Source organism: Colletotrichum karsti, assembly GCF_011947395.1.
Source record: "Colletotrichum karsti strain CkLH20 chromosome Unknown Scaffold24, whole genome shotgun sequence".
NCBI classification, from domain to species: domain Eukaryota; kingdom Fungi; phylum Ascomycota; class Sordariomycetes; order Glomerellales; family Glomerellaceae; genus Colletotrichum; species Colletotrichum karsti.
In genome coordinates, this window is record NW_024065924.1 from 710,901 (window position 1) to 723,352 (window position 12,452).

At 50.4% G+C, this 12,452-nt stretch overlaps 5 protein-coding genes across 5 annotated transcripts; 3 read left to right on the plus strand and 2 right to left on the minus strand.

Annotated features, from left to right (window-relative positions):
* Positions 1–2,070: 2,070 nt before the first annotated feature.
* Positions 2,071–3,617, plus strand: CkaCkLH20_07700 (putative glycerophosphoinositol permease; the record flags this gene model as incomplete). The annotated part of the gene is made up of 2 exons (XM_038890417.1): positions 2,071–2,252; positions 2,306–3,617. 2 exons carry the CDS (start codon positions 2,071–2,073, stop codon positions 3,615–3,617), a joined length of 1,494 nt encoding a protein of 497 aa, XP_038744467.1.
* A 669-nt stretch (positions 3,618–4,286) lies between these two features.
* Positions 4,287–5,423, plus strand: CkaCkLH20_07701 (uncharacterized protein; the record flags this gene model as incomplete). The annotated part of the gene is made up of 1 exon (XM_038890418.1): positions 4,287–5,423. One exon carries the CDS (start codon positions 4,287–4,289, stop codon positions 5,421–5,423), a length of 1,137 nt encoding a protein of 378 aa, XP_038744468.1.
* A 145-nt stretch (positions 5,424–5,568) lies between these two features.
* Positions 5,569–6,305, plus strand: CkaCkLH20_07702 (DSBA-like thioredoxin domain-containing protein; the record flags this gene model as incomplete). Its single annotated transcript, XM_038890419.1, has 2 exons — positions 5,569–5,613; positions 5,667–6,305. 2 exons carry the CDS (start codon positions 5,569–5,571, stop codon positions 6,303–6,305), a joined length of 684 nt encoding a protein of 227 aa, XP_038744469.1.
* Positions 6,306–6,539: 234 nt separating this feature from the next.
* On the minus strand, positions 6,540–7,161 carry CkaCkLH20_07703 (uncharacterized protein; the record flags this gene model as incomplete). Its single annotated transcript, XM_038890420.1, has 2 exons — positions 6,540–6,623; positions 6,688–7,161. 2 exons carry the CDS (start codon positions 7,159–7,161, stop codon positions 6,540–6,542), a joined length of 558 nt encoding a protein of 185 aa, XP_038744470.1.
* A 376-nt stretch (positions 7,162–7,537) lies between these two features.
* Positions 7,538–9,467, minus strand: CkaCkLH20_07704 (trichodiene oxygenase; the record flags this gene model as incomplete). The annotated part of the gene is made up of 6 exons (XM_038890421.1): positions 7,538–7,700; positions 7,771–8,417; positions 8,470–8,521; positions 8,572–8,934; positions 9,046–9,172; positions 9,221–9,467. 6 exons carry the CDS (start codon positions 9,465–9,467, stop codon positions 7,538–7,540), a joined length of 1,599 nt encoding a protein of 532 aa, XP_038744471.1.
* Between the last annotated feature and the right edge of the window lie 2,985 nt (positions 9,468–12,452).

The following is a 12,452-nucleotide window of genomic DNA, read 5'->3' on the forward strand; positions in this document are numbered from 1 at the left end:
GGATCCTCTGTGATAGAAGTCGTTCCTGTACTACCCAAGCCCTTTGGTTCAGAGGGGCGTTTTGGACGAATTCGCGACTAATCGAATAAATCTGGCGCGACATACGGTTATTGCTGACATACGTTCCGTTTCTTGGTTTGCCTGCCAGTCGACAAGGTAGGTATGATAATGGATGGCGTGCCTTGTAGCAACCACCCTCGTTAGTCTCGGAAGCAGTTGCTGCTATTGTCAACGTGGAGTGATAATAGACGTCGCCCATCTTCCCTGCCTCGGATGCCCAGTCTTCTGGCGAGTCTTGAATGATGCATAAAGAGTCCACCCAGAGAAAACGATATCCAAGCCGCCGGGTGATGTCTACTGCATCAGCTATTGTACGAGGTAGTCTAGTCTCGTCTATGTCCGCCATGAAGGAAGCAAGATCGGCTTTAGTGAGAACGAGAGGTTTGCCGCGGCCCCAGCAGTAGCTGAGAGTCACATATCTGGAGCTTTCGGACTGATCTCGTCCCAAAACGAGACGCAGCTTGCTTCGGGTGGTCGAGTCTCCAACGTCTAGGAGTCGAGTTGGTAGAGGGTATCCGGAGTACGGGATACAAGGGAGGTGTTCCTTGCAGCAGTTGCCTATCCACATCTTGGCCAGCTGAATACAGCTATCAGATGCCGTGTTGAGGCTCAACTGAGCCCTATGAGGTTTGTTGATTGCAAGAAGGTCCCCTGTGTTACTCATAGTCAGCTTTTAGATGTCCTGTAGTAGCATCCGAGTGGGTGTTTTGGGTTTCCCTCACAAAATTCGCTGACATAGCTATACTTGCTACTGAACTGGTCCAATAGTGGTTTATACTCGGTGCGAAGAATGGCTAAGCTAGCGAGAGGCACTGGCGTTCCGCCATCGCCGAGGTATGTGATGGTCATCTCGCACTGCGGCCAGCAGTGCAACCTCTCCGCGATGCGTAAGTCCCTGCCAGAGGCGATCGCGGACTTGATTTCCTCGCCATACTGAAAGAAGACGCAGAGTGGTCCACCTTGGTGAGCAGTAGGGGCGCTTTTGTCGAGCGCGTCAAGCATCAAACTGCAGAGGTGGCAGCCTTCTCTCCGTGCAGAATCTTCCAGCATGTTGATGTTCTCATAATGAGTGAAGGTCTCCTCCATTCCTACGTTCTCCGTCGTGGGCGTCTGGGTCAGCAGTTTCGACTTTTGCGTGCACTGCTGACATCTTTCGCACAATACGTCAGGCTTGCACTCGGCGTCTCGACCCGCCTGAGAATTCATGGATGCCATCTCAACAATTATGCCTCGCGCGGCCTTCAAAGACAGTAGTTTGGAGATGTCAGATCTGCTCATAAGCAGTTGGTTCTCACGAGCGGTGTATGCGGGGTCGCCTAACAGAGCACCGCAGTCGCCGGCTCAAACGCGGCTTTGCGCCGGGACGGACTTTTGGCTTCGCGTCGAAGGCCGACCTATCATCATGTCGATGAACCACTTGGCGTCAGCAGAAGCGCAAGGGTAACAATTACATAAAGAGATTGGAAGCCGATAACGGAATTCAGCTGTGATGGCTCTCGTAGCGACATTGATGAAGTTTTGAAACGAAACGGCAAAAAGATGCCGGAGGAATTTGTGGGTTCATGAACAAGGATTTCAATGTACACCACGTGGAAGAATGCTTCTCTTATCTTGGCGTCTTGATATCTTGCTCGGAACTCGGCTTGGACTGCAACCCCACGTTCAACCGAGTCCCCATTGAGTTTGCACGTCGATGCGGGACCCCTTATGAAATCGTCTCGAATTAGAGCAACGGAGACGCTCCACGTGCCTCGACGTGAAAATCCACCAACGTCTAACTGCTCGGGAATCTTAGCATCGGTCCATCCAATTGCTATAGACAGATGAGAAGATATGAAAATCCGTGAACTAGCGTAAGAGAAACCTGGTCCCTGGATGAACGTCGTACCATGTTCGAGGATATTATGGGAAGTTCCTGTCGCGTGCTTCAGTCGATGTTCACCTCGTATAAGACGATGCCGTTTCTCTGCATGCTGTGCATTGATCGTCATGCTTAACGACTCATTTGCTATGGCTGACACCAAAGACGTCTCTCAGGAGATCGTAGCTGGCTCTGCGGCAGCAGTTAGCGATTCAGAAAGTAACCCACCTGCCGAAGTTGTTTCTTCCAAGAAACAGTCATGGAGTGACTTGTTTACCATTGCTTGTGCCGGGTTTGCTCTGATCAGCGATGGCTACCAGAACAACCTTATGTAGGTATATCATTAGACCCAAGCTCCGCTCATTTTGCTGATGACATCTCTAGGACGATGACGAACGTTGTTCTCAAGGCCGAATACCCGAAGCAATACACCTCGTCTGTCAGCACGCGGGTTTCCAACGCTCTTCTTATCGGCGAGATCATCGGCCAAGTCACGATTGGTCTTACTTGTGATTATCTCGGCCGCAAATTCGCCATCATTCTCACCACTACCTTGATTGTTCTCGGATCCATTCTCGCAACGGCTTCCAGCGGAGTTACCATCGACGGCATGTTCTGGATGATGACTGTTGCAAGGGGCATCATAGGCTTTGGTGCTGGAGGTGAATATCCCGCATCATCGACGTCCGCCTCCGAGGCAGCCAACGAACATTCTCTCAAGAACCGCGGACCTATCTTCATTCTCGTCACCAACCTGCCGCTATCCTTTGGTGGACCGCTGGCTGTCAGCATCTTCCTCATCGTTTTCTCCGCCGCCGCGGGGCCCCAGCACCTTTCAACAATCTGGCGTGTTTGCTTCGGTATCGGTTGCGCATTGCCTCTGACAGTCTTCTACTTTCGACTGAAGATGTTGAACTCGAAGCTGTACCGCCGCGGCGCTATTAAACGTCGTGTACCATACCGATTGGTTGTTCGGTACTACTGGAAGCGTCTATTCGGTACTGCTGGAGCCTGGTTCCTGTACGACTTCGTCACCTTCCCCAATGGTGTCTTTTCTGGCGTGATCATCTCGTCTGTGGTCAAAGATTCTAGCATCAAGTCAACGGCGGAATACCAGCTCTTACTCGGCGCCATTGCCCTCCCTGGCGTCTTGCTGGGCGCTTATCTATGCGATAAGATTGGCCGCAAGAATGTTATGATGCTTGGCTTTTCTGGTTACCTCGTATTTGGCTTGATCATTGGCGCAGCTTATGATCAGATCACCAAGATTCTGCCGCTTTTCGTTGTCTTCTACGGTCTTATGCAGAGCTCTGGCAATATGGGTCCAGGAGACATGCTTGGACTGTTGTCATCGGAGTCTTACGCAACCGCTGTTCGTGGCACTTGCTACGGCTTCTCAGCTGCGGTTGGAAAGGCTGGTGCCGCGATCGGAACTCAGGCCTTCACGCCGATTCAGGCTAATCTTGGGAAGAGATGGACATTTATCATCGCCGCCATCTGCGGTGTTGTCGGTATCCTCGTTACATACTTTTTTGTACCGAACCTGAAGGGTGATGATCTTTCGCACGAGGATGAGAAGTTCAGGGCCTATCTGCTAAGTCAGGGCTGGGATGGAGAGATGGGAGAAGATGATTTGGCAGCTGCGGCCCATGACGCAGCCCCAGGTGCTATGTCTCAAGATCCTCATGAGAAATGAGGAAGTTCTGCACCAAACCAGAGCTTGGAAAGTGCCAAGAATCCGAGATAATCTGAAAGACGGGCTTTAATTGGCAATAACTTTGCAATATTGGAACAATACATAAACGAACCATGAGGTTTAAAGAGAAACAAATCATGATAAATGTTGCTGGTGTTAGCATCAAGAGATAAGCCCAGACATGAATCCGGAAGCTCGTATCTGCGAGGTAGATATCATAACACCGACGACCCCAGCCCAGCCTGGTGGCCCTTTCCGGGGTGGTCAGCAAAAGATTGCAGTGCAAGCGAGGTATGAGCGTGATCGGGTGATTCGACCAACAAGGCAATGCTATTTTCGTCCATCACAGCCGGACCTTGTACCCACCAATCGTGAAGCTGAAGTGGTGGAGATTAAGATCCAAACCCTTGAAACTTTCCGGAAATCGGTGTGATCGCCGAGAAGTGTTAGGAAAATTGATCGTTTATTGTCCCGCACGAAGGCAACTATCGCTTGGTGCGGCTACGCGAACGTGGAGTACCCAGATACCAGGTCCATCAGGCTACCATATTCGAATTTCTCTCTAAGAGTCCGTCCTCCCGCAACCTTCCAGTCTCTTCCACGTTTCTCTGTTACTCTGAGGAGTCTCTATGGCATCATTCTAATAGTCGGTCACTCCTCCTGCACAACATGAAGAGCCTCAACCCTATGCGCCAAGCGCGCATGATCGCTCCCATCATCATCGGAAGCGTTCCCACAACTCTCGCCCAGGAACAGTTCCAAACATTCTTTCCAGGATGGTCTGATCTCATTACCAATATCCTCGAAGTGAACTGCTCTCAGGATGTCGAAAAGTTTGCCAAAGACCCCATGGGCCAAGCGAGATGGGACGTGGTCGACTGTATACTTGGGGTCTTTTCAGAGTCTCGCAAAGCCGAAGGAGTTGCGGCCGCGCTCACGTTCGGTCTCGCACCGATGGTTCTTCAGAACATAGGTCCCAGCACCTCCGAGACGAGCCTTTTGTTTCTGCGTCGGCCTTTCCTCGCTCTGCTGCTCGCTATCTCATCGCCGTGGCCGAGTAACCCGAACAGCACGAAGTACGACAACCCATTATACGGACTTTCACAGCCTATCGGCTTGCCTATGTGGCCAGACATCGAGAACAGACCTAGGCGAGTTGTTGCATCCTTTGTCTCATTGTTCGAGTACGCATTGGCGATGGGCGCGGCAGCGAACGTGGCCTCCCTGGCTTATCAGCTCGGCCACTGGTCATTTTTCTCGTCGGCGAACAACGTTTACGATCCAGTCCTGTGGACATACAACGCTCTTCTTATCCACATAGTTGGCATAATTGGGATTTTCCTTAGGGTCCGGGTCCTAGATCGCCACAGGAATTCTCATAATGCGATAGAAGAGCGAGAACAGACCTGGTTGCCACTGTGGCTTGCTGACGAGTTGACGCCAACTGCATACAACGACAATCTGCGACTAGAGCCCCGGGACAGTCATTTACCGTCAGTACTGTCGTTACTGATAGCGTGGGTTCTATCCATCGCCCCGACACTACAGGTTCTCATGGGAACTATCATGCTGTCCGGATCGCTTCTCACGAGTCAGGCCGATGCGCGTAACTGCTTATTCAGATATGTCGGCAGCGCAATCGTTGCGCGCGCTTTGCTTTGGTACGAGCTCGCTGGTCTGAGACAGGCCACATCTGGTGTCGCTAGTGTCTCTTATACTCCTGCGGGTTCAACCATTGAGTTGATGGACCAGGGACACTCAGCCGAGACAAGACAGCCGTCAAAGTCCGTCGGAGTATCAAGCTAAGCGCGGCTTTCGGTCCAACACTTGCTTAGGCAGCAGCTTTAATACATATCTACCCCAAAACCACATACTTCCTCGCATCACTTTTCTCAGTCCTACATTACATCCGCAGACCATCTGGGTCACCAACCAAACCCCCGCCATCAGTATGAGCGTCATTCAAATAGAAGTCATCTTCGACTTCGTATGCGCAGTAAGTCAATGTCCTCGCTGTACCTTCCTGCTTCCAAGCCTGACCAATAGTAGTGGTGCTACATTGGCAAGCGCAAGCTAGATCAAGCCATCGCTTTGTACCAGAAAACGTATCCTGGTGGCAAGAACGATGTCTTCTCTGTCACATGGAGACCGTATTATCTCAACTACAACCCATCTTCTCACAGTGTCGACAAGAGCGAGCTGGCGAAAACTAGACTGACAGACATGTCACCGGAACGGCAAGCAGCGTTGACGAAGCGCATGGAACAGATCGGCCGCTCTGTGGGTATTGCGTTTAGGTGGGGAGGCCAGATCGGTCCTGATACCCGAGACGCGCATCGTCTTGTGCGGCTTACGCGCTCGAAAGCCCCCGAAATTCAGGATGCTCTGATCGAGAAGCTATTTGGGGCCTACCAGGAGCTTGAGAAAGACATCTCCAACAAGGATATCCTCCGACAAATCGCCATTGATGTTGGACTTGACGATGCAGATGTCGAGCAGCTGTTAGCTTCAAGCTCAGGCCTGGATGAGGTTGATGAGGAGGAGAAAAAGACCAGAGACTTGGCGGCAGGATCAGGGGTCCCGACCTTCATAATCCAAGGCATTCATAAACTTGACGAGGCCCAAGATTCATCAGACTTCTATGAGGTATTCATGAAGGTGAAGGAAGTAGAAAACGAAACCCTTTGATCGGGTGCTCGAAGATGTGCGCCGATCATATTTAAATACCAGTCAATAGCTAGCTATGGATCTGTCTTCTAAGGGAGCCGTCTTTGCTGCCGCAACTGTCGACCTATTGCTACATCCATAAAAGGCCTCCGTGATGAGAGGACGAAGACGTCTCCAGGGGGGATTCCTCGCGAGAGATCCTGTAACACGACTTCATGTGGCCAATTCAGTCATGCACTGCCAATCTGAAAGTCTTCAGGGTTGGCACTCTTCGTTTCTCTGTCTGTCCTTGACGCCAAAACAGACCAGATCGCCCTTGTCGTTGCCCATGAAGGTGTCCTGAAGCAAGTTCAAGTCAGCTCAAGTCTTGACAAAAGAACATAAGAGGACGTGAATCACATACCAGGTCAATCTCCGCATCAACAAGCTTGTGCTCAACCCCATGACGTGGCATCGGCCAGCACCTGCAGCTGTAAACCGTAGGCCGATCCGGATCCTTGAAGGTACAATCCTGGCAGGTGCGCCAGAAACCGCCATTGCGACGGGCAACGAGCTGGCCGCGGTCGTTCTCGAGACACTGGCCGAGGCGGAAACGGTTCTGAGACCAGGAGCCTCGCATGTTCTTGCAACAAGCCCAGACGATGGAGTCGATGAAGTCACCGTGGATGTTCGTGCATGAGTCGCTGAAGCTGTGGTAGCCGACCAAAAGGTGGTTGCCAGGGTTCTGGACGTCAGGGAAGGTGCCGTTGGAAGTAGTTGGGATGTCGATGATTCCGGCGGTGGTGGTGGCAGGAGCGGTCGAGGTCGAGTAGGGAGGAGGAAAGGCCTGCACAAAGATTGCAGGGAGAGCTGCGAGAATCGAAGTTGAGACCTTCATGATGACGTGGCTTGCTGTGTGAAGAGATACGGGACGGTTTCGGTGACTGAGCGTGCGATGTTCTCGGGTTAAAGATGCGTGATGTAGATGTTCTTGGGTTGAAGTGCGCCTATTGAAGATGTCTGTGTAGAAGGTAGACACAATCGTAGGTCAAACGGTAGTAAGGAATAGTTCGAATCAAAATGATGAGATTTATTTTGATTGCTCGTATGAGGTCATGTGCAGATGCAAAGATGATAAGCCGTGAATATATCACTAGGTTATCAATACCCAGGAAAGAACAGTCTCCAGATTGCCTTGGGCAGTGAATATTGACAGAGAAAACGTTATTGCGAGGAAGGAGCCGACTATCATCCCATGAGTCGAAAAGAGTGCCTTAAGAAACAATGACTCTGACTCCCTTCTTGCTAGCTGGCATGGCCACCGTCATACAATAAGAGTACTCAACCTCTCTCTTCGTGGTGTCGTACAGCTTCATGTGTGGAAACACTCGCAATACCATAGCCGCAATGCACACGTAGACTTCGCAGTATGCCAGGCTGAGAACGTTCTTCAGTTAGCAACACGCTTGGCCTCTGGTATAGAGTAGAATCCTGGAGGGGAACTCACTTGATGCCAACGCACTGCCTTGACCCTTTTGAAAAGGTCAACAAACACTTCTCGAGATCCTTTCTCCTCTGGCCATTCTCATCAATCCATCTCTCGGGCTTGAACTGATGCGAATCCGGAAAGACGTTCTCGTCATGATGCATGATCGCAGAGCTCATGCCGATTGGGTAACCACGCGGCACGACATAACTCACATCAACCTCCTCAATCCCGTCCTTCGGCGTCCATTTCCCGCAATAGAACAAATCCTCCTCAGTAGCGACGCGAGGAGCGCGAACTGACATGCCGTAGAACAGTCGCATGCCTTCCATAATGGTCGAACTGAAGTACGGCAAGTTCTCCAGCTTGGGCCAAGTTGGCAAGTTGCGCGGGTCATCGGTGACGGTGCGAAGCTCCTGCGTTAGGTTCTCCAGGACGCCTGGGGTGGATAGGATGTAATAGGTCAAGATACTCAGAGAATTGCTTGCGGTTTCGGTGCCGGCGTAGAGAAGGTTGGTGCCTTCGCCTACGAGGCGGTAAGTCGACTTCTCTTCGGAAGGAAGGTCTGAGTTGTAAAGCTCCGCAAACACGTTCGGTCGGCTGTCTTTGTCTGGAACACCAGACTGCTTCGTCTGCTTGGCCTTCTCGACGAGGCCGGGAACAGTAATCTTGATCGTTGTCAGCGATCAATAGCAGGCAAATTCAAGTGTTCGAACTCACGTGAAAAATGTCCATCAAGTATGCCATGTCTTCGGGTAAAAATTTCGACAGCCTGAAAACAATCAGAACGATTCCCATCATCATACAGATAATATCGCTTACCAAGGTCCTGCGTAGAGTGTAATCTTTAAGAAAGGGAAGAATTTGAAGATGTATGTCATGTTTAAAGCCGAGTAGACCGCGCGGCGGAAGTTGGGTCGCCAACTGCCCTGGTCCATGAGTCCAAAAGTGGTCCCAAAGCCGTATTCAGCGGCCAAGTCGGTGGCAAAGCAGCTGTATGGATCGGCGATAACTATGGGCTGGCTAGAAGCCTCTTCGAGAAGTTTGTCACAGAGCTTGTGGGCAAGACTATGTATCTTTGGTTCGAGACGGAGGATCTGGCTCCTGGAAAAGAACTTTGACATGGCACCGCGACGCTTTCGGTGGAGGTCATGATCAATAGTTCCAAAATGCGAAACCGCTTGGCTATCGAGAGGAGGGTGAGCAATGAATAAGGTTGTAACTACTGGAAATGATGGAAGTTGTTGGTGAAATGAATGTGGGAAAATACAAACAGCTAGCAGGTGGGATACTTACGCTGAAGGAACGTTTCTCATTGCATGAACGGACCTATCCCTCTTTCTTTTGCCGGTAGCGTATATCTCATCGATGAAGTTGGGGTCGGCGCAGTGTAGCTCGTCGGGACTGATGCGGACGATGGGGCCTTTCACTTTGTGAGTACGATCCAAAGTTAAGGCGACAGAGATCATACCGTAGATCTCATGCATTTCCTTGATCTTCATGGTGTATCGACCACCTTTAATCATGTCGAACCAAAACTCGTAAAGGTACGAGGCTGCGGCAATCTTGGGACCGGGAAACTTGCTGAGAGGATGGAAAGGGGAGACATTGTAAATGAGATACAGCACGTAGTAAACGGGCCAAATGAGAATGATAGTGCCAACAGTCCTCCAGGAAAGGATAGCGAAGGGAACAATGACTTCCTCGAGAGTATCCATGGTGGATGTCCGGATGTCTTGGTGAGTTGAGCTTGAATGGGATAAGAAAAGAAGCTCGTGCCAACATTTGTCCCTTTATGCTTTTCCAACGCTTCTGCGATTATGACGGGTCTATTAGATCCGGGAAAAAGGATGCCGAGAGGAAACATCGGCTCTGACTGCAGAACCTCGGAAAGCTGCGTTGGCGGCTCGGTTGGTGAACTTTTTTCCAAAAGAGGACAATGCAAGGGTAAAATTTCAAGAGCAAACAACACCATCCCAAATGCATAGAAAGAAGCATGGGCCCAAGCTTCTGTGCGATTCCAGTTGTTGCCTCACGTGTCATCGGTTGGTAACTGCTGGGTTTGGGTTTGCTGCGGGTCGGCCCCTCGCGGACTGCGACAAAGGAAATGTTTGCTTGACTTTCGCATTTACTCGATAAGGATGAGTCTTGAGATATGCCGAATGCCAGGGGTGGTCCATATATGAACCTTGTCTGTTGTCGAAGAGACAACAATAACACGCAAGCCCTTGTAATGTTACTGGTTTTTGGATAAACGGTTGGATCGCAACTATCAGCAGTTGACCGACATTTTTCTTCAGATATTCTCATCCGATTCGAGAAGAAGTTACATTAGGTTGTTGATGGCTGTTCTCCATCCATATTCTCGTCATTTGGAAGCCCTGAGTAGGCTGCAGACTGTAGGTCTTGACCCTTAGAAATCAACTTGGATTGGTTGATCTTCGGCCCGGATTCATGCTCAAACAGCTTATCTGCTGGCTTTGCTGATAGAATGGTTATAAGTATTATGATCTGAAAGGACTTCGTGTTTCAGGAGATTACCTGGCTTGAATTTACAGTAATTCCCTCGTAAGCTGGCCATGTTGCTTTGGTGCTGAGGTTTGTGAGGGGATGTTGTGCTATGGAAGGGTTTTACAAGCCTCACTTTTAGCAATCGCATCCATTTCGAAGGTTCAAAATCGTGGCTAGATTAAAGCAATAACCTTAGCAGACCCAAGCGATGGTACCATCAAAGGACTATCTGATGATCTAGCATATCAATGTACTATAAGCACACTTCTGGGACAGAATAAACGTAATATTTATTAGCCTTAGGCCTGTATGATATGTTTACAACATTCGGCTGGAAACGATACCATAACCCATTGACTTTCAGCCGAAGGAGCTTTGACTGTGATAAATAGCATAACAATTGAGCCAGTGGTTGGTAGTGGAGTAATGTGAGGTGCCATCTTTACGGCCATTTGCTTACAACAGTTGATGGCCCCTGGGTTGGACCTGTTCTCGACGCCGTTCGGTTTGGCCAACAGAGTTCATATCATTTGATGTTGCGGACTTGCTCGGGGAGCTTGAGCAGCGTTGATTGCTGGAGCAGCGTCATGGTGGCTATGCGGATGTCCAGAAAGGTGTGATGATCTGGTGTTACGGATAAAAAGAAAAAGAAAGGAGCTCGTATCTTGCAAGACCTCGAGGATAACTTTTTACATTGGACACCACAACTGGATTTGACGGCTGATATGTGATCGTCAGTTCGTGAGAATTGGTATGAAAAGTCTGTTTGTGATGAAATCTTCCGCAATGAACTATGTACATCTAGGTTCTGCAAAACGTGACAGAGTCTCTCAAGGTATCGCAAGGCGTCCGGGTAGTTTTGATTTTGAACATTGAGCACACCCAAAGACCAAATCTTACCATAGGCATGGGCTGGCGATGGCTTCACAAGTCCGTTGGAACTTGGAAAGGCGTTGCTTGAGAGCCTTCAGCACTGGGCTCGGCCTGGGCCTCTACTTCGTCCTCAACTGCCTATCTCTTTTCCCTGCGTGGAGCTAGGCGATGGAACTATGTGATAAGAACAAACATCAGATGCCGGGGTTATTGACGCTGGCTACTGCGGCCAGATACGTGCCTGCGTCCGTCTGACAGCATCACCGCCAATGGAGTCAGTAGCGCTATGTAAGCAGCTGCATAGGTAAGACAGGCGGCATACGGCATCAGGAAAAGACATGGATGTGTGGTGTCGCTCTGCTTGTTGTCTTGCATTGCCAAAATCGAGTCAATCCGCACTTTTAGGATGACAAGATATTGTGAAGTCTGTGCTAAAGAGAAACATGTTTATTGTTAAAATCCGTCAAAACTACCTAATTGTCCGTTGGTGTTGTCTTGGACAGGCCTGGCGCACGTTCGGTCGCGGTACCCGACCAGGGGAATTTTACGAGGTTACTTGCCGGGCTCCGTGCCGTCCGGGCCGGTTCCCAGGGCGAGCGCCTCTGCCGTCGCTTGTCGCCTTTGGGGGTGACGGAAGATCCTAATGCGCCGCAGTTTGGGGTTGATTGATGGGAGATGAGAGACGCTGTATGGTGGTATGATGCAAGATTGGTCGTGAGAGTGAGAGCAGCTTCTGTTCTTGGATAACGGAGCTGCAATACGTTCGGTTTGTTGGGTCGAGAACGGACTCTGCAGCATTGTTATCTGGGTCCAGGGGATAGTCAATGGTCTCCTGCAAGTCAGGTTTGTCAAGATCTTGGCGGCCTGACGGAGGGATTTGGCCGGAGACGGCCGCGGTTGGAATCGCTGATAAACCGAGGTAACCAATGAGGGAAATACCACTTCAGCGACTTCAGTGAGAGCTGAGAGGAAACGGCTCACGGCTTCGATAGACCCGCCGCAGGGCCGCAGGTCGAGGCAGCACATAGAGAGAATGAGAGGGGAATCTTACTGAGATAGACCAAAGAAAAGGAAATATTGACCCTCAATGCATGGGAATACGACAAGAGAGAGATCGAGATGACGTCTGGGCGGTTCGATACGAAGCGCTAGTGGGCTGTCGTGAGCTTCTAATGGGCTCGAAGCTCATTGTGCATGGTGGCGTTTCTTAGCGGTAGAACTGCGTCCGATGTGTTCCTGGATTCTCGGTTAGTCTATCGCCGTTGATCTTTGCCCTGAAGCCGCTGGGTCTTGGAAACGGTGAGAGCACAGGAGTCATG